Raw genomic sequence first — 15,002 nt, forward strand, 5'->3', positions numbered from 1 at the left:
CTGTTTATATCTGGTCTCCTGTGTAATTAGCTTGAGGCATCTATTTGACATCACAGAGGCTACAGAAAGGAGTAGCCATGTGCATAAACAAGAACCTTATAGCCATATGTAGAGCCCATCTGAAGAGCCATAAAATACGTGGTTTTAAAACACATCCCTTCCACAGAATCACAACATACATCCTAGTAAAATCTATTATTTGAACAAGAATCTGCTAATGTTTTACACTATAAACCAGTATGTTTATTGTGGAAGCCTGAGAAAGAAAAAAAATTTCTGTTTCTAAATGTGAATGGTTCTATTTCTAAATGTGAATAATCTTAAGAGGTAACCCTTCTTGCCTCCTTGTCATGGCTCCAAGTGCACCAACAGGCTTCTATTACCCTGAATGGTTTCCTACACCAAATAATTTATTCCTTATTGTCTCTGGAAGTATATTTGAGCTTAAGCATAGGGACATAGGAACCACATTCCTATGTAGGCTTGTAGGCCTGTGCCTACAGAGACAGGAATACCTGCCTCTCACTGCAATTCCTTCTACTTGTGACTGCAGCCTCCAGACAGACCAGGGCCATGATTCATCACCTCACCCTGCCTGAGGCTGTCAATGGGCCCTGCTATCATCACCCTGCTCTGACGCTCTAGCTGCGCATTCTGGTCAGCAAGGACACCACCTCTGCCTGTACTGGGGTCATCCCTGGCTCCAGGCTGGTCTTCACTTACAAAGCTGCACCAATCTTGCAATCTTGCTGTTCCCAATGTGCTCTATCAGCTGGAAAGATTCAGACAAATTCTCTCATAATCTATCCAATTAAGTGTTCCTGTCAATGTCAGACATGATTCTAAATGCCATATAAGCTAAATTTCTCCAATGAGTTTCACACTGTATATATATATATATATATATTCATTTATATATATATATTATAGATAGATAGATATAGATTTTCATTTTTTGTTATATGGTACTCCAGCACATAGAAAATTTAAGGGTAATCATTAGAACATTTAAGATCTGGAAAGTAACCACATGGAAAGAAGAAAAAATTGAGACTGTAAGATTCAATTCTTAATTCCAACTGCACAGAGCCAGTGTTCACTCACTGGGAACCTAAAACCCATTTATTTAGAATAAGATGCATCTGACAACAGCAAACTAAAAGTAGTAAGGTTTACAGTAGATAAAAGAACTTTAAACCAAATATAATGGAACAACACTCGACAGTGAAAACAAACACATGAAAAGCAAACACATCAGCATCACCTCACTAACAACAAAAAAACAAACAAACAAAAAAAAACACCTTAGGTTTTGCACATAAGCATAGTCAGGAAAGGGACGAATTTATCTATAGAGAGCGATTCAAGACAAAAACCTAAATTAGGGTTCCGACAAATCAGATTAGGATCAATTGTAATGATTCTCTTTTGCAGACATTCCCACTACTGCTACAGGAACAGCTGGAATGATGATGGCCATTAAAGATTGTGGCTTGAGTGAAGGAAGAAATCAAACTCAGTGCTAACTTACTTTAAAAGGTGGGCTGTAAAAAGAAGCATGAATCTTTCACAGGAACCTTTTTAGACATATCTGGACAAAAAATATAAATAAGTAAACCAGCATTTCCATGCTGATGTGAGAAAAAAAGAACTTGAAAGCTAACCCACAGTAGAGGGCAATTATACTTGTTTCTTTTTGCAGTAAGAGCAGCAATGAAATACAGGCATGAGCTACATTTGAAAAATTTTGTCAAGAACCTGGGAAAATCTTGGTTTATGTCTAAAAATAAAACGTTTTAGGTACTGTTTTTTTGATTTGTTTGTTTGGGTTTTTTTTTTCATTTTTAAAAAGTTTGAAATACATAAATATATACGTTGCTCTAAAAACTAGAGGGTCACAGCCCTGAAAATCTTGTATTTGTTCCTTCTAAAGAAAGAAAGCATTCTCCATAGTTCTTTGTCTTCTTCAGAATACTAGAAAAAGCTAATATTTGAGCCAGATACTAGAGTCAGCCAAACTTCATGCAGTGAGTAAACACAGTTTTGATTAGAGACAAGAACTTCTAAAGCAGTCTTTATTTTTTATTTTTTTATTTTATTTTTTTGTTTGTTTGTTTTCCTTTGGTTTAATATTTAAGAGGTTCTATCCACTCTAAGATCAGATTTGTCAGCTGGATGCCTCTGAGAAATTAAGCATCATTTTAGCTTCGTTAACACTCCAGCCAGCATGCTTTACATTTACTATCTGAATCAGCTGTACTGTCATACCAATTGTACTTCATTTACACAACGCTGCTACACCTGCTTCATTTTATACTCATTTAACACTGTAAAATTACTCTTGGGTCAAAGCATCTCACCAGCAGAGGAGAGAAGAAGGATCACTTCTTTTGACCTGCTGGCCATGCTTCTTTTGATACAGCCCAAGATATGGTTGGCTTTAACTGGACTACAAGAGTACATTACTGCCTCTTGTCCAGCTTGTTGTCTGTTAGTATTCCCAAGTCCATTTCAACAGGGCTGTGCTCTATTCTTTTATACCCCAGCTTGTACTGATAGCAGGGATTATCACAACCCAGGTGCAAGACCATGCACTTGGCTTTGTTGAACCTTGTAAGATTCATCTGGGGCCACTGTTTGAGTCTCTCTGAACAGCATCCTATTCCTCAGGTGTGTAGATCACACCACAGAGCTTGCTGTCATCCACAGATTTGCTGAGCATGGATCCCACTGTAGTTGATGATGAAGATATGAAATAGCACTGGTTAGACCCATGAGTGGCATCAGCCTTCACTCCATCCAGGTATTGAGCCACTGACCAACTCTCTCCAAGCACGATTTTGCAACCAATAGGAGCCGTGCCTCACCACTAGCTCCATATCAGGGATTTAGTGTTGCCTCTCCATTACGTGTGGTTCTATTGGGAGTCCTTGCATCTGCTCAGGAGTTGCCCGCCTACTGCCACCCCTTCCTTGGCCAAGTGGCTGAGATAGATCTCTCAGATAGCGGCTTCTGGGCAGCGTTTTCCCATCACTGGCGCCGCAGCTGGCTTTGATTAGCTGGCTGGCCCCGCAGTCCTCACAAGTCTTGCTGCTGGGCGGGGCACTAAAAAGGCATGCCTGGCTGTGGCGGGTTGGATGTGCGGCAGCTGTCCAGCCGGCAGGGACGCGGTGGGCATGGAGGAGGAGCGAACGCTGAAAGGGACAGGTAAGGGTAGAGTTTCAGGAATACAGCGCTAGCTCATGTTATTCACCAGAGAGAAAGCACCCGACAATAAACCTAACGAGCAGCCCCAGGAGAAAATAACAACCCCGGTCGTCTCCTCCTCCAAGCTGTTATCTGGGCAGTAATCCCACCAAACCTGGACCGGTACTTGCAAGATGGGTGATAAGAGCTCTTGCCCTAGGGATAGCTGCCATCTTATCCAGTGTGCTGTCTCGAGGCTGTGGGTTTCTGTCTGCTAGCTCAGTGTCTGTGTGTGGTCTTGGAGTCACAGGGCTTGTAAAAGTATAGGGCAAACTGGTGAGGAGGCTGAGGTTGCTGATCTTCCTGTTTTAGCTCTCCAGTGTGATCCTGCTACCTCAGAGTTTCCAGGCTGGTGGTGCTTATGTCCCCAGTTCTCTTTCTCTTTGTCTCAGTTGCATGGATGTTTATGGTTTTCCCTGCATGCCTGGGATGCTTTGCACCAAATGCTCAAAGCACCCTTGAAATCTTGCTGTCACTGTGCAAATGCTTACTTTGTTCTAGGAACTCTGAGGAGATGATTGCAAGAAAAAAGGACAGTACGACTTACGACTGTTCATACGACTTTAGACTTTCTGAACTCCACTAGTATGATCTACCTGTTCACTTAAGATCTCTTTTATTTCAGATTATTTATCCAAAAAAATGTGATGTTCAATCAGGTCTCTTGCTGTAGCAATGATGAAAGGAGAGGGCTGGCAACCCTCTCTGGTTGTTACTGTGAAGGGGTTTTTTTTGTGTTTTTTTTTTTGTTGTTGTTTTTGTTTTGTTTTTTTTTTCCAAGTTTTACTTTCATTTGAGGTATCTTCATGTTGATACCAAGTTTTGAGTTGTTAGGTCTTTGCTTTGTGTCTAAGAAATAGAGGTGGCAGATTTTCTGTTTTTTTGATGAAAGAATTATTCCTGCAGGTGGTGCAAAAATCCTTGCTTTTGATCCATCTCTACTAAGGATACTAGGAACGGGCACACGACTTCAAAACAGGTTTTGTGATTTAAATGCATACTAGTTCATAAATAAAAATAAAAATTAGTTGGAAGGGTCTTTAATCATGAAGCTGAAAGTATTATTTCTAATTTGAGGCACAGTATGAGAGGATGAATGATGTGAAAATACTAGTTTTATCATGTAATCAGCAAGAACAGGACTGAAACAAGATAAAGCAGAAAGGACAGTGGAAAAGGGAATTACATAGCATATGTATACATGGCTTTTCCCTCCCTTAGTTCTTAGCCCCTCCCATCTGCGCTTGTAATTTCATCTCATCTCATGTAATAGCGAAGGAAACTTGCTGCTTAACAAGTACATAGTTTTTTGCTACTGTCTTTTTCCTATAGTACTAATTCAGTTCTCTTAATCTTGTAAAAAGGCAAATTGAGAGGTCTTGGAAGCAGTCTGGTGTCTATTTGTATGAATGCTTTCCATGAATGCTTACCCAATTGACTGATGTTGTGAGTTTCCTACTCAATTAACAATTGTTTAAGAAAGAGGCTTTGGATCAGAAAGCAAGTTCTTTATTTTGACATTGTGTTATTATAAGTAAAAAGTAGGAGAGAATGAATTTTTTTTTTTTTTTTTCATCTATTTTTGTCTTCAGGTACCTTCTTCACTGCCCGTTCTTAGGTCTGTTATTCATTACTGTTGTGTCTGAAGCTGAAGAAAGTTAAGTCAGTTAATAAATGTTCATACAATTTGTTGTTTTTTTTTTTTTTTTTTTTGTTGTTGTTGTTGTTGTTTTTTAACTTTGATCAACTTCAGTATGGTAGAAACAGAAGCCTCTATAATGAAATGTGGTGCCATTTGTCAGATAATCCCTGCTGACAGAATAGACCAGACTCTGGCTTTCATTTGTCTTTAGCTTATTTTTGTAAGGAGTCATTTGGTGTCTTGACATATCATAGATTTTTTTATTATGTTCTTTATTCCAAAGGCCTCTGTTATTCACAGTGCTGTTTTCCTTAAAAGTATTATTGTTAGTTACATGCAGCTTTCTCTTGATTTTTCTTTTTTTTGGTGTGCGTGTGTGCTTAGTATTAATTACTCCTATAGTTTGCAGTTGAATGTTTTTGCAGGCATCTTTTCTCTCAAGACGAGGCTTTTCTAAGATCAGATGTTTAAATATCTCTATGTTGACCATATTGTATTCTTTTTTCTTTTTCTATCTTGGTCACTGTCTTATTTTGAACTCTCAAAGTATGTTTGTCTTTGTTTACACTGTTAATTTTTATTGCAGTGTTTCCCCTTTTCCATGACTGAAACTTATCTTGGTGCACCTGGGTAAGAAAGCATACATATGAGTCAGTCTGGGGAACACCTTTCTTTTTTTTTCTTCCTTGTAGAGCGTAAGAACAGCAAGGAGAGCGTATCACTGAACACCTTTGTGATTGATGCTGATCCTCTTGGTGGACACAGTACGGGGAGTAATGCGCTAGTTACATTCCAACTTGCAACTATAAAAGAAGCTGGGGATACCCTGGGAACAGAAGATAAGGCTAGCCTTGTGAAGGAGGAAGATGGTAGTTACTGCATGCTGCAAGCCACTGAGTCAGCTTCTCAAGACTCAACAGCCCTTCCTCTCAACCTTGTCTCAGTGTGTGGGCAGTTGTCAAATTTCCTCAGCAACAAAAATTCTGTGCCTCCTCTTCCTGTGGTTATGTTTGCACAGGCACCCACAGATAATTCAGGGTCATTCAAAAAGAATGAAGGTTATCACTCTGATGTGACTGAAAATGTGGCAAAGAAAAAAAATAATTGCATAAGTGGAGTATGTGCTGAGAAGTTACCTGGTGCAATCTCTGGAGATTTCTGCAGGCTAGCACTGTTAGAGGATGTATATGGCCCAACTAATTGCAGGTCAGTGCTCTGTACTTCAGCCAGTATTGGAGGTCAGCAGTCCTACACAACAACTTCATTCCTGAAATCTGGAAGTAGTCATGGTGAGAACAAGCAGAAAAAAGATTTATGTGAGGATCCAGAAATTCTACTGCCAGTCAAGAAGAAGACACGCACCTTCTATAGCGCAGGTAGATAATGCGGAACCCAGTGGCAGGCAGTGATACTTGTAGTGATAATGGCACTAATGTTTCTTACATCATCCTGAAGGCACAGCATGGAGATGCTGAACTGCCCTAAATAGCATTTTCATTGCATTTTGCAGTACTAGAGGTTGAGAACTTCAGTTAAACATTTGCCAAGTCTTTGTGCTTGAAATATTGCTAGCAATACTATTTGTTTTACTGTGGAAGGAGACATTTGCTTACTTCTGTGGTTTGCTTTTAAGAAAATACCACCTATGTTGTTCATGTATTGCTAACTACATAAAAAATTTGGGTTTTTATCTGTTGTTTTTGTTGTTGTTTTTTTTTAAAATTGTTGTTTATCTTCTCCTCATATGCTTTCAATCTCTCTCTGTGTCATTTCTAGAGCAACTAGAAGAGTTGGAGAAGGTGTTCCAGAAAGATCACTACCCTGACAATGAAAAGAGGAGGGCAATCGCAGCTGTAGTTGGGGTGACACCACAGCGTATCATGGTAATAATGCCTGTGTGGGTAACAGTGACTTATGGGATTCGTGCCAAAAAAAGTGTCAGGAGGAGGAACTGAAGCAGGGAGAAGTTAATTTTGCTGATGCTCTGTGGAAGCAAGGCTCTTCAAGAGTTCTGGATTCATCTGAGCAAGCATGGAGGCAGTCATTGCTGTTTCTTTGCCTGTGCTCCTGTGTGTAGATAATTTTCCATCTGAATGTTTCTTTCTATTGATCAGGTGTGGTTTCAGAATCGCAGGGCAAAGTGGAGAAAAACAGAGAAGTTGAATGTCAAAGGCAGCAAAAAATACTCAACATCAGCAGCTCTGGCACTCCATGCTGGGTCAGACATTTGTGGGTGAGGGACTTGCTCTGTTTACTCATTTCTCCACAATAGATACCTAATGAATTAAATCTTCACCTATTATTTTTTACCTTTATTTTTAAGCCATGGAGAACTGATCATTGAGATGGTTTATTGCACATCTGTTTTCTCCAGCTAGACAGGTTCCTAGCAAATTATTGTAGTGCATCCTCTTAAGAGAGCTATTGGACACAGTGTAGCACTGTTTTACTGAAGCCATGCAGAAAGCAGTGTTGAATAGAAAGGATAAACGAAATCACTCCTTCATTTTTATTTTCGTTTTATGTGTTCTTTAGGCCCTTTGTGTGCACACAGGAAGCTTTTTATTCCAGACCTCCTTCCACCATCATTGAACGTTTTCATAAATTTGTCACTTGGTGATGGAAAAGGTGCTTGCATGTAACAAATATCATGGAGACATTCTCTGAAGAAATGAAAAACAGCATGTTTCAGAGATGAGGGGGGAACAGAGAGAGAAAGAGAATCTGTTAAGTGACAGATAGGAGACCACCTGATGGATTTCACTGCACTGTCCCTGCTACTTATCCTTTCACACAAGTAGTCTGAGACTGCTTCCCCAAATATTGGTCGATAGTGTTCCTTGCACTCGTAAGTGCAAAGACAGTGCTTACTGATCTAATAATCTAGGATCTATCTGTTATAGGATAGCTAAAAAAGTGTGTATTTTGCGGTAATGTCTTGCATTGTGTTCCAGTTCAAGTTCATACCTCTTATGTACAACTCCAGGGCACCTCTTCTGCCAATGCCTCCATTGCCTGATCAGTCTGCCATATTAAGTGTAGACACTACAGCTGGGAACTGCTCCAGTAGGGTCAGTGAACATTCTTCGTTGCTTGCTTCCTCCTCAGGTGAGATCCATATCAGTGCAAATCTTATTGTTGTTATTTTTGGTGATGTTGGCAGGCTCTCAGACACTTCAGAGAGGTCATGTTAGAGTTCAATCACATCAGTACAAAAAGTGACATCAGATTTAGCAGTTCTCTTCTAATCATGTTAATAGCTATATTGGATGGTATCTCTGTACTAGCACTAGAGCTAGATTTACTGTTCTTATTCATTCATGCCATACCACAGCCCAGCAATCAATTCTGAACATGAGTTCATAAGGATATGTGGTTGAAACGTTCTGCTGTTATAGCTGAATGATAACTGTTGCAACTTTGGGTTCTCCCACATGATGACAAAACTATTATTTTGGCTATTATGTGCTCTTCAGGGCAAAAGTACAAATTCGCCTATACTGAGCCATTTGTTTCTGGAAAATCTGTACATTCGGATCCAATTCTTGATATGGAAAAAAAAATCAAGATAAAGATTTATGGGTTTTTACTTCCTGATCCTTTGAACTTGATGCTGTGTGTAAATCTAGCTTTTATACAATATGCATTTCCCTTACTTGTCTGAAACTCCAGGATCTTTAGTATTAAGGACATGTAGGTGAATTCTCTTTGTTCTCTTTAAATCAAGCTAAGCAAAAAGTATTAAAGACTATTTGTCATCTAAGGCTCGTAAGTATTTTCCAAATAAATATCTATGTGACAAAAATATTACCATTTCTAAATTACTTTGCAGAAAAGAGGTGTATGTTTTGCTAGTGAGCATAAATTGTGAAGTTAAGTAATTTATTTATTATTATTATTACTATTATTTCTCCTAGTTTCCTGAGGAGAGGGAGTAGTGTGGTAGGTGTAATGATACAGGTTGAACTCACTGTTTATGAAACCCACCCTTCCTTCCAGTCTTAAAGTTACATTCCTACAAGTCATGGGAAAATTGCTGCCCAGGAAAAGTAGAGATCTGAGTTACTGCTCCTTCTGAGTGAAAAGATTGCTATTAAGAGTTCTCATAGGAGAGAAATCTGCATATTCCAATCGCAGGAAAGCCTTCAGTCACAGTTGTATCTTAGATGTAGGACAGTAAAACCATGAAAAATGAGACTTCCTTTTTTTTTTCCCCCTCTTCTCGGCAGACCCATTCATCCTCATTCAGAAATAAGTTTGCTCATAAACGAAGCCAATTAGGGCTCACCATTTTTCTTAGAAGACTTCAGAAAATGAAGATAAAACATGGATAGGATAACATGCCAAGTAAAAGGAGGAAAACAAAGAGTGAACAAATGAATAAAAAGGTCATAAATCCACAAGGCAAAGGCCAGGAAAAATGATCTCGGTGGAAAATTGCACAATGGCAGATTTCAGCAGAACAATCTGTGACCTATGCAATGATCAGTTATGCTCAGAGACTGGCCTAATTGTTGTTCGGAATGATTGTTCAGGTGTTATCCTTGGTAGCAATGTTTCTCCATGTTTCTCCACTTTCAGCTGGACAAGCAAATTACGTGCGTGAGAATGCTACAACCTGTTAACTTTTGTGAAGTACTCAGTGCCTTTTTTTTCCTTTGCTTTTTCCTTGTTCTCTAGACATTGGTGGGGTTTTTTTTTGGTGGTTTTTTTTTTTTTTGTCTCACAGTTTCATACAGTTATCCAAAGAAATTGGTGTGGTGATATTTTTCCATTCTGGCAGTTATGGATAGCACAGCTAATGCCAAAATCAAAAGACTCAATTCTGCTTCAGAATTTTTTGCTTGGTCTTAGAATGGTATTATGATTTTTGATAGATAGGTAGCTTGCTTTAAACAAAGTAATGTGCATGTATGTATTTGACATTTCTAATTGTTTGCAGTTTATTTGACTGAGACTTCTGACAGTTATATTACTTTGATTCAGTGATTTAAAACATACATGACCTCTTAGAGATGAAACCTGAATGTCTCTGAGTAGGACTGAACTTCCTTACTGTTATGGAAAGTTTGGATGCATGTATAATTAAATGCCTTTTACATGAAAAACAAGAACATGTTTATGCAGGTAGGCACTGGACGTGCATGTACATAAACTTCCAGTTATAAAAGTTCCTTGAGCAAAATCAGGCAGTTGTGTTTTGGATAAAGTTGTGGTTTGGATCCAAAGTTTAGAAATTTTGTGTATTTTATGAGATTTCTGGTGATTTAGCTGCTGATGCTAACTTTTCAGAACCTGTTTGTAAGCTTATATACAGGTAAGTATTTACCCCCATAGAAATAAAAGCTACTTTCTATGCTTCTGTTAATTGAAGTTTTATTTTATTTTTTTTTTTCCCCCTGGTGATTTTGCAGGAAGAGCTTGTAGCTCTTAGGGAAATAACAATGTGATTGATTAGCCAGAAGCAGAAATTTGAATGGGATGGAGGAGCAATTTCATGAAGTTCAATATGATCTGTCAAAGAACAGTAAATAAATCTCATAAGTCCTAATGATTTCACTATTCTTTATTCTGGCCTTTAAACAAATTACTTTAAAACTGGTGATGTATATCTCACATGGCAAACAAGATTCACAACTTTTAAACAAGTAGTAGGTTCTGTTCTACTGAAAATCCATAAGATCAGACCAATGCACTTCTCCTAGCATTATAGTTATAACCTGAAATTGGTATACTCATCTTTAGTTAATTAATTGAAGAATGCTTGTGCTCCTAACTTTAAGATTTTCTCTGCTTTGAAAATGCCATTTGCAAGAAAGATGCATTTTTTACAGAACTTATAGTAATTTCAGGAAGAGACTGTGTATGAGACAAGCTTTATGATGGTTCCAGTAAGTGCTGTGATTACTATTACACAGGCATATTTTCTTTACAAGAAACTGGATTGTTCAATGTGTAACTGACACTTATAATAACAGAGACTTTTGCTGAAGTCTTGATGCTTGAGAAAGCAGTTCTAGTATAAGTACATTGTCTGAGGTTAGCTTTGTTGCTCAACATCAGCTGCACTGTACCCAACACTGTGCTTTTTGAGAAACTGGTCATGTTCCCCAGAGCTACTGAGCAGTCTGCAACCAACTGCTTGGTTATCTGCCAGAACAGCGACAGTTGTCTTATACTGAAGCCTTCTGGAGTCAGTATGATGAGAAAGTAACGTATAGCAGATACTGGGAGAAAGGACTCCAAAGCAGATAGGTGTCACCCTAATACCAAAGATTTTGGAGGTGATCTGATCTGATGACAGTGAAAGCAACTCCCTAAAACAGTCTTATAGTTAAAACCATGCCCAGTTTTAAGTTCATGGACAGATCTGTAGCATAAGAAGATGCATCTTCCTATGTTATCCCCTAAAGTTTAGTAAAAGACTGAAAACAGTTATCTTGAGAGTAGCATACGTATCCTTCACATCTTTTTCTTTCCTTTTCACTTAAGACTCCGTTTCAGTCATTGGAAAATCTTGCCTTAATGAATGGCTTTCATAGTTCTGCCAGGATGCCCAGAAAGAAGCTATACTACAGCAAAGACATTACTCATAGTTCTAATGTCTCAATCCACAAGGGCTATTTTGTACTAAATGTTTTTAAATATTTTTTTTTAAAGATACAGAACATATTTCTCATTATGTGTGAAAGTGGGTTTAAAATTGTTTTTCTGGGATATCTTATTAACACTGCTCACATTTGTCCTGAGCATGGATAAGGCCAACTTCAAAATAGCTAATTGTAATATTATTGTTTAACTGAAATTTATCTGGATAATATTTTTCAGATAAGTTGTACCCAGTATGGCTATGGCTTCACGAAGTTTGTGCAAAATATTACATTCTGGGGCATTGCAATCAAAGGCTTTTGTAAACGAAAACAGAGCTTCAGCTCTGTTTCTGGCCAAGTTACTTTGTCTTGTTATGAAACTAAAAGTTGTTTTGACTTGTTTTACAAACGTTGGACTGTATGCTATGTCAAAAGAATTGTGGACATGCAACGTAAATGCTGCCTGAAACAGAAAGATCATATTCAAATAGCAAACTAAACCACTGGGAATTGCCTGGGAGTGTGAATGGTTTAGAGATGCCGTGTCTTGATCTAGTTTTTGAAATTATCCCAAACTCAGGGCTCTTCAAGTTTTCACTGAAAGATCCTGTCTCTTTTCATAGTTGCAGTTAGTTGGAAAAAAAATCATAAAGGAAGATATATTAAGATAAATGCAATTGCATAGCTCACTGGAGAATCTTAGAAATGGAACTGCAGATGATTGAAGTGGAATCTTATTAGCTCTTTGGACACACATTCCAAAATTTTATAAAGGTTGCTCATTCTAGCTGCAGCAGTATTATGTTTAGGTTTTATGCTAAAGGTATACATCTGGTAGAGTGCATCTGATGTTTCTCTATGCCTGTGAGAGTGAAGTACAGCTGTAAACTATTCACACTGCTATAGCATTCTCTGAGTGCTTTGCCATGTGTGGAAGTAGACCAATTTTTCTTGAATAATAATGCCTGAGATATATTTTCATATCTGCTCATCCTTATTCTGGTTTGGCCTAACTAGTCCTGAAAAATCATTTCCATTGCCCTATATGCCTAAAGATAGTTAAATTTCTCTAAACAGAAATAATTTGATGTTTGGCTTAACGGAAGAGCATTTTGTTAACATACAAAGTTCTTGAAGACCACATATAAAATTCTTGAACATCTGTGCATACATGTTCTGGATCACTAGCATATATGCTTATAAAGTTTTCCTATCATGTCCTCTTTCCACAGAGGTAGCTTGGTAAGAAACTACTCCATTCTTCTTTTCCAGCAGTGCCTGAAGAGACAGACTACCAAACAAGACTAGCTACTGAAATATGTTGTTGTGCTTTCTCATCTCCCAGCTTCCTTTTCCCAAGGCTGACATCTATGTTCTCTCTTTTTGCTTTGTTTGTTTTAGTGTTTGGCATGATTCATCAAATGCATATCAGGAATGAAAGTTGTGTTTTTAAGACACGGCCGAGATTTCATGTCTATAAAGGCATGCTTTTTGTTTCTTCCAAACTAGTTGAATTTTTCGAAAGGATAATCTGTGCAGCACATTCTTCCCAGAGGACAATAGATGTGGAAGAAGGCTGAGGGATCCTGTCTTTCTTTCCATTAAGTACTTATTTTCATTTGGCTGCCTTCTTGAGAGCTGAATAAATCTACTATATGGAGACTAAAATTCTGAGAGTAATCTTAGTTAATTAATAAACATAACTGTATGTTCCAGAGAGCTTGTTACTGCTTGTTTTTCTTCCCAGAAGAAATGCTGCTACTTATTCACTTTTATTCACATCAGTTAACCTACACTCCTTCACTGGCATCTTGCCTTTCTGTTTTGATACTTTTATTCGACTGATCCTTTGCTTACTCCTTTCAATTTTTAGTATGACAGTCTCTCTTTTTATTCACAGTCTCTCCAGTGACAGGGATGATAGGATCTTGTGAAGCAGTTCAGACAAAGGCGTTGCTGCAGCTTGACTTCAGTTCCAGCAGAGTGGAGTGCTTCCCAAGCCTTCCTAGTCCTCCACCCATTCGTAGGGCCAGCCTGCCTCTCAGTCTTTCCTTCAGCCCCTACGGTCACATTGTCCCATTGATGCTGGATGCTCCCAACAGTGAATGCGTCTTGTCCAGTCAGGAAAACAGCTCCAAGGAGGCCTTCACTTATAGCATCCAGGATCAAGGGTAGGAATAGATGAGACTCTCATTGAAGAAGACAGTGAATTTTGGGAGGGCAAAGCTGGGACATAGGACAAGGAAATATATGGGAATGTAACTAAGAATTCAAAAGAAAACAAACCCTTTAAATGGAGTATGGAAAAGTGAATAATGATGTTGTAGGACTATGCACTTACCTCCAGAAATCTGATAGCCATAATAATTGCATGTACATCAAGTGGTAGTGAAGTTCAGAAGCACGTCCTTGAGATTAAGTATTGGTGTTTGCCATTTAGAGAGTAGAAAAAACTAAAAGGTACTCCCCATCAATGTGCTATGTTAGAGAATCTTGCTGTTAGTGCTCTATCTCTTTTTTCCTGTGTCTGGGATTTGGAAGAAAACGTTGGATTCAGATAAGGATTTGATGGTTGTCAAGGGTGAATAAAACAATAGTTGTATATGTTAGAAGGTGATGTTTGGGGTTGATTCTACTTTGAACTCTGAATTGCTTCTCTTCTTGCTTTCCACAGCTTGTGTTCAGCAGTTTCTTCTAAGCAGCTGGACTTTATAGGCAGTCTAGAGACGCCATACTGGCAGTATGGCAGCCAGGGTGGAACTTACCAGCTGTCCCAACATCCCCAGCAGCATCAGTGTTCCCAGTTCCACTGTCTGCCATTTCACCGACCCAGCAATGTCTCCAGCATTCACCTCACTTCTACAACACCAACTGAATCCTGTTCAGCTTTCCTTGCCTCACCTAGCAGCAGTGGAATGGTAACCTATGGGTCAGCAGGAGACACACAGGACTATGTACAAAACCATGTGGAGGAACAATCTGTGTTACAGTGGCAGAATCAGGTAAATTTCTGAAATCTTGACATGTCACTCCTCAGGAGTGTCACCTGAAAGCCTCAGGGTGATCAGTAGTTTTACTGGTGACTGAGAGAAAGAAGGAATGTGCATGTACATGCATAATATATATAAACCGGTTTTTCTCCTTTCCCCATAATCTTTTGCTCTCTTAATAGGTCACTTACCACTTAATTTGAATGCAAAGTTACTTCTTAGGTTATATATTATAGAGAACGTTACTGTGTGTGTATATTAGGTACTACAATGGTTTCATCTAGATTGGAGAGCAACTTACGTTTTTTCGAAGAATATTGAACAAACTAATGTGCCTGTGGTGTATGTAAGGTAGTGGTCAAGAAAGAAAAATGAAGAGGTGTCACAGGAAATTAGTGGGAGGGAACAAGAAAAAGAGGATTCTAAATCTACTGGGCTTCTGCAGAGATCATTTTGAAAGAACTTATGTATCTTAGGGTAGTATAGTAGAAGACAGAAACAAAGGCCAAGAGAATATTGTTATGGCTTTTTTTT

General features: G+C 38.6%; 1 protein-coding gene across 1 annotated transcript; it reads left to right on the plus strand.

The window, feature by feature from the left end:
• Positions 1-907: 907 nt before the first annotated feature.
• NOBOX (NOBOX oogenesis homeobox) lies at positions 908-15,002 on the plus strand. Its single transcript, XM_052690533.1, has 7 exons — positions 908-3,207; positions 5,581-6,264; positions 6,665-6,771; positions 7,003-7,121; positions 7,875-7,996; positions 13,379-13,649; positions 14,153-15,002. Exons 1-7 carry the CDS (start codon positions 3,138-3,140, stop codon positions 14,490-14,492), a joined length of 1,713 nt encoding a protein of 570 aa, XP_052546493.1. The 5' UTR covers positions 908-3,137; the 3' UTR covers positions 14,493-15,002.

Source organism: Tympanuchus pallidicinctus, unplaced genomic scaffold (genome assembly GCF_026119805.1).
Source record: "Tympanuchus pallidicinctus isolate F22 unplaced genomic scaffold, pur_lepc_1.0 scaffold27, whole genome shotgun sequence".
Classification (NCBI taxonomy): Eukaryota; Metazoa; Chordata; class Aves; order Galliformes; family Phasianidae; genus Tympanuchus; species Tympanuchus pallidicinctus.

Bases quoted from the DNA above. Each gene is read 5' to 3' on its own strand.
- NOBOX (XM_052690533.1), top strand. From the start codon at position 3,138: ATGTGCGGCAGCTGTCCAGCCGGCAGGGACGCGGTGGGCATGGAGGAG. The intron at 6,772-7,002 runs GTAATAATGCCT...TCTATTGATCAG, and splicing joins TGACACCACAGCGTATCATG to GTGTGGTTTCAGAATCGCAG. The intron at 13,650-14,152 runs GTAGGAATAGAT...TGCTTTCCACAG, and splicing joins TATAGCATCCAGGATCAAGG to CTTGTGTTCAGCAGTTTCTT.